Source organism: Aquila chrysaetos, chromosome 24 (genome assembly GCF_900496995.4).
Source record: "Aquila chrysaetos chrysaetos chromosome 24, bAquChr1.4, whole genome shotgun sequence".
NCBI classification, from domain to species: Eukaryota; Metazoa; Chordata; class Aves; order Accipitriformes; family Accipitridae; genus Aquila; species Aquila chrysaetos.
Genome location: NC_044027.1, coordinates 19,667,262 through 19,679,426, shown reverse-complemented (window position 1 = coordinate 19,679,426; position 12,165 = coordinate 19,667,262). Strand labels below are relative to the sequence as shown.

The following is a 12,165-nucleotide window of genomic DNA, read 5'->3' as shown; positions in this document are numbered from 1 at the left end:
AATTCATGAGCAAGACACTTGAATCAATAATGGAAGGAAAACATTTTTAGCAGGGTATAAACCTCTTAGATTCCTTAGCAGGCATTACAGTCGTGGCAAGCTGTGACTGCTCTCTGGGTCCAGGTAACTGTAAAGTTGCAGCATATCAGCCATTTTTGTATCTGTTTTCAGGAGGAGGTTTAGGGTCTGTGCTGGTCTGAGCGGGGCTCAGATGAGCTGTGGTGCACAGTGCTATCTTGTATCTGCCACAAAGCAGAGTGCTGGCTCTTGCTGCAGCATCAGCCCCAGCCTGGAAGCGCCTGCCCTGGACACTGGGCATCCCACAGGCATGGGAAAGTCTGGGTTGATCCCTCTGCCTCTGAAGGACAGGTCGTTTATTGCAGTTGTCAGCATGAGCCACAGAACACTTTCAGGTAGCCTGTAGGAAATGAAGACCTTGCAAAAATGACAGAGCAACAACTACAGCTATACTCACACTGACAAATTAAATGTTAAGCTCATTCATTGATTTGGTCCTCATGTGACGTGCAGTGAGAGCTACAGCTCTGGTGATTGATTTATACAATACAGAATATATCATATTTCTAAGAGATGTCACTCTGTGCTGAACCATAAGACTTGTAGGTTTAAATACAGAACGCCAACAGTAGCTTTTTTATGATAGTGAGCATATTTGCTGCAACCCACCCATCTCACTTCATAATTGAGCATTATAGGAATGTACTGTACCCAGGCAGTTGTATAAAGCTTTTTCCCTCTAATGCTGTTTTAATGTTGATTATACATTCAGTGGTTGATTTGGATGATTCAGTCTTTCTGTGTACGTGTGGTAACGCTGAGGAAACTTGTTTCAATGTGTAGTGCTTACACCTATTTTTCACATTTTAGGATTCTGTCGAGATCCTCCCACAGAGCACGATTCATCCACTAGTAAGTACTAGTTAGTCTTTCCATTTCCAGGCTAGTGTAGCAAGCCAAGTCCTACTAGGCATTGGCAGTGTGCAGCTGAAGTCCATTAGAGTTAGAAGCTGTAATATTATCTAAACTAATTAAAATTTGAACATAAATGCTGTTAAATTAATTAACCTTGAGGTTAGTGGAAAAAAGCTGTTTTCAGACTTATCACATGTCAGTGCTTCTCCAGGATCCCAGTTTGTCAGTGCCATTCATGCACTAGCTGCGGAATTAAAAGGGCATGTTACCTGCTTTGTGGTGAAAAGGTCCATTTACAGTAGTGTTTCTAGCCTGATGCACTGGTTGGCATCTAGAACCACTCACCTCTGGGAACACTGGCTAATTTGCAACATGATTTCTGGCATATTCTGTATGTCATAATGTGCTGTTATTTATCAGTAGATGAGTATTAATCTGCGTTGATGTTAACTCTTAAAAAATATCAGTGGCATCTCTACTCTTGTACAGTATCGGTTAATTCTATTTTTAATGTAGGTAATTCTAGTGGACTCAATAGGAGGATTTTGCTATAGTAGTATGCCTTGTGTTGGCCAACACTATCAGTGATCGAAAAGTAGATAAAGTATTTCCACAGACTTACAGAATGATTATGCAATTATTCTTTCAATATTGGAGTAGTCTGGGCTGCCTGGTAGGCAATATCCTATTCAACCAAAATGTACTCCAGGTATAGAAGATGCAAAGTTTCATGTCTAGGGACAAAGACAGCATGCCTGTGGAATGGGGCATTGCATGCTGGGAAACATTGGCTGTGAAGCAGATAGAAGTCTTTGCGTAAGTGCCTGTTGTTGCAATGCAGTAGCAAAAAGCACTGAGTGGTCCTTTGGAAATTGGAAGTAAGTCTGTTACGTTTACTGCCTAATACTGATGGTGCTGCAGTGGAATGCTGATACTGTAATGCTGCATAAAACTCTGATGCTGATATCTTAAAATACTCAGAATTGCCCCAAAAGATGGAGGCAGCTTGATTAGTCTTGGCTTATTCAGCTTATCAAAAAGATTGAGAGTAATTATACTGTTGAATTACAGCTGCAGAGAGAATATCTTGGATAGTAAGAGGTTCCTAAAGAGAAGACCCAATATAAATATTCAGACTGCAAATGGAAACTATGAATTCAAATTAAAAATACAAGTTCAACTGAATGTAATTTTTACAGTTGGTTATTACTTGATTTTGTAGGCTTTTTTGTCCTCAAGGCAGGATAGAGTGCCTTTTAAAAACAGATGAGCCTTGTGAATAAAGGAAATACTGTATTCCGAAATCCTCATTTGTCTGAGATAATTGAATGTGAACATACACTGCAGTACTGATGATCTGCCTCAGTGCTTAAGTGCCCAGCTTCTTCAGGAATTGTTTAGTATTTCAGAACATGTAATTTTGGTTCTGAATAAAATGCTTTGAAAGTGGAAGGAAATGTCACCAAAAGATTGTAAAACATTTCAGTATTCATCTGTGGAGAAAGATTAACATGAATCTCAATTTACAGGCAAAGAAACTAGGTGTTCTAGTAAGATATGTTTTTAGGTTTGATTATTGTAGTTTCAGTCCTCTCTGAATGAATACCCAGTGTACCTTGTGGAGCTCTTCTGATGGCTTGCACTAGGTGACTGAATGTCAGCCTAAAAGTCTAAAATAAGATGCAAAATTTATATGAACCCCCTTTAGAGGAATGAGTTGGCTGAAAGCAGCCCTAATGAACCTTGCTGTTACCAAGCAGTGGCTCTGAGAGCACTTCCATCTGCACCACCCCATTTTACAGAAGAGCCTGCTAAATCTCCTGGTGAAGCAGTAGTGGTCAGCTTTCAAGGAGGGCACTGGGCTCTGTTTCAGAAAACGCAGGCGGTTTCTGGAAATCTAGCCCATAACGTATGTGGTAAAGCTGATACCGCAGCAACATGCATCTCCTTTCTGCTTTGATTTTTGTGTCTCAGGAGGCATTTCAGGAATCCTGTGACTTTTGATGGCATCAATAAATCAGATACCATGCTGACAGAATTTTACTGGAATGTAAACAGGCATTTAAAATAACAATGTCTGTGTAGTGTTTATTGAGGAATACAGTGCAGGTATAGCTCTTAAAGTACACAGAATGTTAAACTGCTGTGAATGTTTCCTTTCAGTTATGTTGGTAAGCTGGAACTGTGATTGTTTTCCATGTTAATGAAAATAATTAAAAATATTTATCATGAGATGACCTTACTTCCCACTCCTCTTTCCAAACAGCATGTGTTTTTGGTGTTGAGGTGAGCCAAGAAGCTCTACCCAATGTAGGGGAAAAGGGAGGAATCTCTCTGTATAGTAAAATTTAGCTGATAAGGGATAATGAATCACCTTTAACTTGGCTCTGCTGAGTAGTAGCTGATGTGGGGAACTGCAGGCTGGTCAGCCTCATCTCAGTCTCTGGGAAGAGTATGGAGCAAATCCTCCTAAAGATGTTTCCAGGCACTTGAAGGACAGGAAGGTAATTGGGAACATTCACTATGGGTTTACCAAGAGATGATCATCCCTGACTAACCTCATTCCTTTTGTGATGAAACAACTGGATCCGTGAATGAGAAGAGAGCAATTTTGTCATTAACCTTAACCTTAAGCAAGGTTTTTGATGCAGTCTCCCATAGCATCCTTGTAGCCAAACTGGGCTACAAGGCAAATGTAGGTGAAAAACCAACTGTGCTGTCTGGTTCAAAGGGTAGCATTTAAGAGTTCAAATACTAAGCGGTGGTCAGTTATTCTGTGATTGTCCTTCGGAGTCAATACTGGGGACAATACTATTTAGCAATTTCATCAACCATCTGGATGATGGGATGGAGTACACTCATCAGACTTGCAGATGACACCAGATTGATACTTTGGAGGGCACAGCTGCAGTTCAGAAGGACCTCAGTAACCTGAAGGAAAGGGTTCATTGAAACTTCAAAGTTAAACAGAGGCAAATGTCAAGTCCTGCATCTGGAATGTAATAACCCCATGCAACAGTACAGGCTGGGGAGCAGCTCTGCAGAAAGGACCGGGGGTCCTGGTGAACTTCATGACAGAGTCAGTAGGGTGGGCTTGTGGGCATGACAGCTCATCATGTGCTGGCTTGTGGATAGCCAGGAGGTTGAGGGAAGCACTTGCTCCCCTCTGTGGGACATGTCAGAGTCACATCTGGAATACTCTGCAGTTCTGGGCCTCTTAGCAGAAAACAGGTTGAACTGAAGTAAGCCCACTGGAGGGCTGCTGAGATGGTTGGGGGCTGGAAAGCATGACAAATGTGGACAAGCTGAGGGAATTGCATTTGTTTAGCTTGAAGAGGAGGCTGAGTGGGGATTAACTGGCAGTCTTCCAGTTCTTTAAAAGTAGATATCGGAAAAAATGGAGCTAGGTGCTTCAAAGGTACATGGCAAAAGGCCAATACAACAGTCATGAGTTGCAACAAAGGAAATTCCTACTGGACATTTTGGGGAGAGAGATAAAAACTTAATGGAAGTGATGCAGCACTGGAAGAGGTGTCCAGAGGGGCCATGGAGTCTCCATCCTTGGAGACTTTCAAAGCTTGAGTGAGCAGACCCCTGACCAAGCTGACCCAACCTTTAAACTAGGTCTGCTTCCAGTGCAACATTCAACTAGATGAGCTCCAGAGATGCCTTTCAACCTGAATTATTCAATGATAATAGAAGTATAATTCTACTGAAAGGTCTTAGGGATGTTGTTGCCATCTCTTACCTGGAAGTTCTGATGCCTCAGTCTCAGCTTTTGGAGGGAGAAGTTATAATCCTATGTTACATCATCTGCATTTTTCCAAGGTCAGAATTCTTATTTTTAGCATGCATATTTCAGAAAGTCTTTACTAAAATGTTATCCATTTTACTGAGATTTTACTATGCAAATGCCCTTCTGTTTGCAACCCCACAAGCACCACTGCATTTTTGCCAAACAGATGCATGTGTGTCATCTTCAGCAGGCTAGCAGCTGGTCAGAAGTCAGTGGAAGATGATGCAACTCACTGAATCAGCATGTTCTGCTTATTCTGATCTTGGGTATCCCTGCATTTGTTCAGGATACCATGTTTTACCTACTGTACTCTTCCTGTAAGATGACCTTTGGGAAGGGGGTACCAAAACTCATGCACTGATATCTTCAAAGTCCAATGCTATGTCACAGGTTCAGGCTAAGTTCATTTCTAGGAGTAGCCCATATACCCCTTCAATTAGCATAAACAGGGACAAGGGCAGTCAAAGGTCAAGAGAAGTTCAAAATAGCATAACCTCTTTTTGCTAGTGTTCCCAAATGTTCTTAATCCTGCAAAGTTCTCCAACATGTCCTTGCCATCGTGTTCACTAGACAATTGTAAAAGTCAAAGAACAAGGCTTGGCTTCATACAAGGGAAGTTAGAAATCGAGTGGTTGAGAATAGGTAGCATTGTTGCTTAAAACAGGAGAAATAATTGATTTATGTTATGGTGGCCAATTAGGCTGTAAAGTGAAAAACTCTTAAAGAAACCCTGTGGCTTCAAGGGAGCTTTTTGCTCTGATTTCTGCTCAGCAAATAGGGGTACCCCAATAAAGGTCATCAGCTCCATGAGCTAAATTATTAATTCTTTTCATGCCACTCAGGGCTTGTAAACAGTATATAATACAAGAAAACAATTGGCACTGTTCACTTACTGGGCAGAGGAGAGGTCAGAGGGTAAATAGTTGTATTGGCAGCAGCTGTTCTTCATAGCTGAGCAGACTTTTGTCCTTTTCATCTTTTAGAGCAAACCAGTTTCCAAAATCTTAGCTTGTTGTTAATCCATATCTCTTCTCTCTTAGCTGAATTGTTTTGAGGAGTTTAATGTGTTGCATATAATTATGAAGATAAAAAGGGCTGGGGGAGGAGTGAGGGGTTATGGATAAGAGAACAAAACCAGCATTGCCATGTTTCATAAAGAGCTGTTTGAATTTTTTTTTTAATATTAACTTACATGGATGAGAGAAATTTTAAAATCCACCTATTCAAGGCAAGTTGTAGGATAAGTACTTGTGCTTTTATGTACTTCATAAAAAAATTTGAAGAATGATTTTGAGATTAATAGGTTATAAATACCCATCTGCCAGTAGCACAAGAACAGAAATGTTGAGGTCTTACTACTCTTCTGATATTGTAGGCTTGCCATGTTCCACATTCACATGTTCTGTGGGCTCTCAGCCAGCTGCTGGGTATGGCAGTGCTTGGTTTACAGCAGCACTTGACAGGACATTGAGGAAATTCTAGTAACTTCAAACTTGAACAGCCGGACAGCTGTGACCACAGCGTTAGCCTTGGTGAACATATTAGAAATAGTAATTAAAATATCTAATTTCAAGTGTGAACTGAAATTATCCTTTCCAACTATAGCTAGGAAATACTGTTACACTTCTGTTGTTTACAGCCTTTAAGGTGGCATTACAGTGAACAATCTAAACCTACAGGACTTAAGAAATTTACACTGGCTTTCTAAATGCTTACCACTCAAATTTCTCTTCAGAAGGCACATGCATTATGTGGTTGCTTTTTGAATGATACTTGATAAACTATTCCAGATGTTTGCAGGTGTAGCTTACTACCGTAAGTGACTGTTCCTTACACAATGGCTTCTCAAGCGGTACTGACTGCTGCTGACCACTTGGAGCCTGCTCCTTGCCATCTGGCTGGCTTGTTGGGCAGTTGACCTCTTTTTGCCAGAGAGCAGCAGGTAACCTTTAAATGACCATCTGCTAATCTGCTACTTCAACCTTTCTGAAAGCTGAGTTGCACCAGCTAAATCTTGCCACTCTCATAAGAATAAAAGTAACTTTAATGCTGCACTTTTCGGGTTATTTTGGCTATATGTGAAAGCATATGTAGCTTTAAATGGGAAAAAGTACACAACTCTTCCCAGGTATCTGAAATTGCTATACTGCATATGAAGAATCTTTTTTACTTATAAAAATGTGTATAGTGTATGACCTGCTAGCTCTTTCAGAAGGCTAGCAATTCCCACATTAGGGAAACTATAGTATTAAGGTGGAAAATAGGAAGATGCAAAATCAATTTTTTTCTCTAAGCATACCAGAGATCTGTGAAGTGTACTCCAGAGTGTGACTGTCAGAAATGCTGCAGTCTAGCGTGTCGCATGCAGCTTTCTGAATATTGGTGCAAGATCTGCAAGGAAGAGCCAAGGGAGATTATAAATTAACGTTTAGATTTTCTAGGCAGTAAATGTGTTGATAATTCAATGGAGAATAGGACAGGAATAACCCAGGGCATTTCTGAATAAATCTGCCATTGTGTGTGTTGCTGTTCTTGACGGTGGCTGGTATTTAGCATGTTAAACTAAAGCTGCTAGCTTTGTGTAGCAACACTGAGTAGGCTCCTAAGCAAAGTGCTTGCTAGGTGTGGCAGGAAAGCATGGCAGGAGGATTAAGTTAACATAAGCTTTGTGCTATGTCTGCTCTTCACATTCTGTAAAAATGGTCTGCTAAAGTGTTTACATTTGTTTGCGGTTTGCCTAATTAGAGCAGAACTTTGCACTTTTCAGTGTAAACAGTGGTCTTCAGGGAACTGCCTGCTGCTGAATAAATGGGAATTGTAAGAATATGAAATGCAGGATTTGGACTGACAGCAAACCCTGGCTGTGGGCTGAAGTTATGCTTCTGCGACTGTATTCTGTGGTTAGGAATGTAAACTTGTAGTATGCATTTATTGGTCTTAAAGCTAAATGAGAATTATAGAATATATAATTATGTGGCATCTGCTAGCATCAAAATGATAGAGATGGAGACTGATTTGTTTGACTTGGGTGTTTGTGGTGATGTGCTAAGAGTGAATGTGGTTTTTTTGACAAAGAGATCAAGCCCCAAAGAATGTATCTTTGTTTTACTTAATCTTAGGTTAAAACTGACCCTGTTACTGGAAGATGGTTCTTTCCTGGTTTGGGTCCTGGAAAGGTGGACCCTTCCCAAAATGCAGAGAGCATCTGGCATTTGGTTCAGACCACATTCTGACTTTGGGGTTTTTCATTGGCAAAATGCAGGAAGGTGGTTCCGTTTCTTCTTTCAGCTGTTAGAAAATAAAGATTTTGGAGTGCCTTTTGTATTTAAAGACACTTGTTTCTGACACTGCTTCAGATCAAAGGCATGCAAAATGCTGGCATTTGGAAGGGGATCTCTCCCTATCAGGAATCTTTTGAAGGTGCACTGGAAGCAGATGGGAGATCATCATGTCCTTTCATTCCACAGTAATGCTCTGCTTACAAGTTGATATTATATACAGTTTAAAGCTGATATAATTCAGAATTTCTTTGTGCTGGAAATTGTTCTGAATTGATATTCTCAAACCATCACAAGTTGCAGATTAACAATATGACAGCTCAGAAAAGTAGATCTGCAGATAACATGTATGACATAGAAGCATCTTAAAAGAGGGAAGGATGAGACTGTTAAAAGTTAACTGCTTCTCAAAGCAGCTTCCTCAGGTCATCAAAGAAATGCATATTCAATTTTAAATGTAAATGAAAGTTTTCAAAATTAAAGACTTCTTGGTAACATGCACATCACAACTTTCTCATTTTCACTTTCCCATTAGCTACAGATGTGGAGCAGATGAGTTCTTCCTCTCCTGTCCTTCCTATGAACTCCATGGGCAGTAAGTACCCCTTTTTCTTGCCACATGTGATAAGATGGAATTTCTCATTCTGAGACAATCCAAAGATATGAATTCATACTTCATGGTAGAGACTTTGAGAAGTTGTAGTATCATGAGTAATGCTTACTCATGGAGATGGGGATTCCCTTATCAATTGCTGACCAGATCTTTCTCACAAAAGCAGCATAGACCAGGTCTGTACATCACTATTTACACCAGCAGAATGTAGGTTGTGTAAGATCTTTTGCCACAAAAGATGTTATCAGTGAAAGCTGTAAAGTAGATGCCTATGTTAGTGATATAAACACCTGAGGTGCTGGTAAATTATGTTGACATAAAAGTATCTAAAGTGTTTCAGTATTATACTTGGAAATTTATAGCCTGAAATTTTTCATGAAACTGAAAGCAGTTGGTGAAATCCTCTTCAATTTCACTGTAATTCTGGGCCTGTAACTTTGAGACTAAAAATCTGAGCTGCTGGACACTTACAATAATATGAATTAAGAATTCTTTCTTAATACTCCATCTAGTGGTATGTGCTGGGTCGAAGGACCAAATGCATTTTGTCGATTATAATCCACTAGATGGCAACAAGTCCTTGTCAGACTTGGGGAATTTACAGGCATAAATTCAAAACAATTGTGTTTGTAATAGAGGGATGAGCTGTGTGCAAATGTTTCATTTAAAGCAACTTTTCGTGTCTTTCTTGGAAACTCTCTGGAGTTTTCAAATGTGGAAGACTATTAACTGACAGCTCATTTTAAAAATAATACTCAGATGTTCAGAACTGCTCAAAGCCTTCCAGAGTCAGGACACTGTCCTTTCCACATATGTCATCGAGCTGATGGACTTGCACTTACTTTTATTGGAGAACTTTGAAGCTTTGGAGAACTGTGGTTCCTCTACAACAGGAATATATGGTTCCTTCCTTTATAATGAGAACAGTCATGTGGAACGAATGTATAGTAGGCTCCGAGTTGTAAACACGTGTGCAGTTATTTGCCCGTTGATTAATAAAGCACTCTTTTGTAGGCATCTAGCTAGGTTTTCATGTAGTTGATCACTTTCATGTGGAAACAGATAATTTCACATGCATATGTAGAATAATTTAAGTTGCTGTTTAGACACATGTATAGTTTATGAAGATATATTAGCTAATACTCTGAACCTTCGTAGCCTGATGCAGCTCAGATTTACTGCATTCGGGCCTATCATGCATTAAAAGGTACTAAAATAAAACTAAATTTTCCACAGTATTCTCACATCAGAATGTATCTGCCAAATCCTAAAACCAAGGCTGTCCAACATGAGCTGAATGACCCTCTCTTTTTCCCTTAAATAATTGTATATTATTGCTAGTCTGAATTTGTCTAGCTACAGCTTTCATGTCTGTTATCTTTTGCTAAACTGAAAAATGCTTGTCAAACTTCTGTTCCCTATGAAGATATTTATATAAACTTTTGATAAACTAAATAAACTGAGCTCCTTGAGTTCTTTTGATGTCTTCCTGTCTTTTGATCAACCACCCCTTCAGTGCTGGTGGGCAGGCTGAGCTGCAGCAGCTGGGGCGTGGGCACGCTGGTGGGCTGCCAGGGTCCTGCCAGCGGGTCGAAGGGCCGGGCGGACAGCTGGGTGGCAATGTCCTTAAAGTGCTGCGGCGAGCTTAGCTGTCGCTGGCCAGCCAGAGCCTCCGGGTGTTGATAGATGAGCCCTGGCAATTCCTGCTGGGGCAGTTCCGAGACCTCTCCAGCCCCAGCTGTCCAACTTCCGTAGCAGTGGCAGCACTGAACGTGCCGGTGCTCAGCGTCATCCTGACATGTTCGCCTTAGCTAATGTCCGGGGCAGGCGGTTCTGCGGGGTGGCGATCTCTGGTAGGGAGCAAACAGTTGGTGCCAGAAATATCTAAAACTTCCCAAGCATGGATTTTGAAAAATTCTGAACATGTCCGCTACCCTGTCTTCTCCTAGTAAGTTTTTTCCCTTGCTGTCTCATTACCAAACATGATTAAAGCAAAAAACTTGAGGATTTTTACAACACAGTAGAAAACTGAATTCTTAGGCTTATTTGTGCATCCAGAGCATTTGAGATCTTGGAGTATCTGCTTAAGCCTTTTGCTTGTCATGCATTAGCAAACAGGAGGGGTGGCCCCTTTACTGTAGTTTTTCCTGTTTGTCTGAAATGTCTTATTCAGAGTAATTGTAGTGAATTATTTTCACATTTCCTTGCAGTAAAGATGGACACCTTTGTCAGGACTTTGGTATTTTGTATTTTCTTTTGTATTTTCATAGAGGTATATGTGGGGAAAACCAGTAGGCTGAAATGTCTTTAAAATAATACACAAGTGCTTTCTTATACATCATGTAAGATGCCACTGGAAAAAATCCAAATTGTGCGCTCTCACTTTTGCATGAGTCTTCCAAACAGGCTGAAAAATTTGAAATTTCAAAGGCAAAATGTCAAATTGCATCAAAAATGAGTCATTTGTCTAGTTTTCATAATGTTTAAACAACTTGGTGGGCATGCTTTCAGGCTGTTCACTTTTATATTACTGTAGTCAATTCTCTATATCAAACTACTATGCTTACCAAGGGTTTCGGTGGAAATGCTTGCTATGGGTGACTGCGGTGACTGAAAAGAGCCCTTCACTGTCAGGCTGGGGGAGAGAGGAGATTTTTTTTCTAAAGCCCCAGTTTTGCAAAGAGTTTGGTCCGTTTAGCTTGTAACTCTGAACTCAGTAAAGCTGTTCCTGTATAAAATTGAACAAGTTTAAGTCTTTTAGCAGAACAAGCCAAGAGGGATATATTTTGACTGTTCACCTAATTGGAGTTAAAAAGTCATTAGTAAGTTGTTCTGACTTGAACTGTACAGCAAGCTTAGGGAGACAGTTATTGTGGGATATCAGCACAGCATGTCTGAACAGGCTGCTTTAACGTAATCCCATAAGCAACTGGGGGAGTCAACAAGGCATAAGAAAAGCATTTGGACCCTTTATTGCACAGTGAATTGACTGATACCGCTGCTGAGCGAAAGAGCATCCGCTTTCCCTGTTCGGTCACGTCCTGCCCTCTCCTCGCTGAGCATGGCGTTTTGGAGAGCGGTGGTATGCATCACAGGGGCCTCTTGCCTTTACTGCACGGTAGTCTCAGCAACTGCTGCATCACATTGTCCAGAGAGAGTGGCATTCCTGGGCACAGGTGTGTCATGCAAATCATTAAAAAAAAAAATATCTGGAGGACAGCTCAAGAGGTGGTGGTTCTTTGTGTCAAGGCAGTATGGGTCTGATCCTCCCTGGACACCCACAGAGCAGGAGGGTCCCTGCCTGCCCTAGGCAGGCAGCTCCAGCACTCACTAGCCTTCCTCCTGCACAAAGCTTTTCTGACCTGCATCTTTTCTGCTGTAATTGAAGCTTGCCCTGCCCACCACAGCAATGAAAGATGCTCTCTGCAGCAGCATCTTAAACCATTGAGAATTTTCTGCTTTGCCCCCTCCTGTTCTTATTATCCCTTTCAATCCAAAGCCCTGCAACTTCAGTCTTTGTCATCTCTCACTGATCACATCATAGG

At 40.8% G+C, this 12,165-nt stretch overlaps 1 protein-coding gene across 3 annotated transcripts in view; it reads left to right on the top strand.

Moving 5' to 3' along the window:
* NR6A1 (nuclear receptor subfamily 6 group A member 1) overlaps positions 1–12,165 on the top strand; it is a 95,370-nt gene that overhangs the window by 11,920 nt on the left and 71,285 nt on the right. For 2 of the 3 annotated variants that reach the window (XM_029999664.2, XM_029999663.2), the window contains exons 2-3: positions 889–930; positions 8,543–8,602. In XM_029999664.2, the coding sequence (XP_029855524.1) occupies positions 889–930; positions 8,543–8,602 (102 nt within the window). The remainder of the gene's footprint in view (positions 1–888; positions 931–8,542; positions 8,603–12,165) is intronic. The other variant, XM_029999665.2, reaches the window with a different exon arrangement.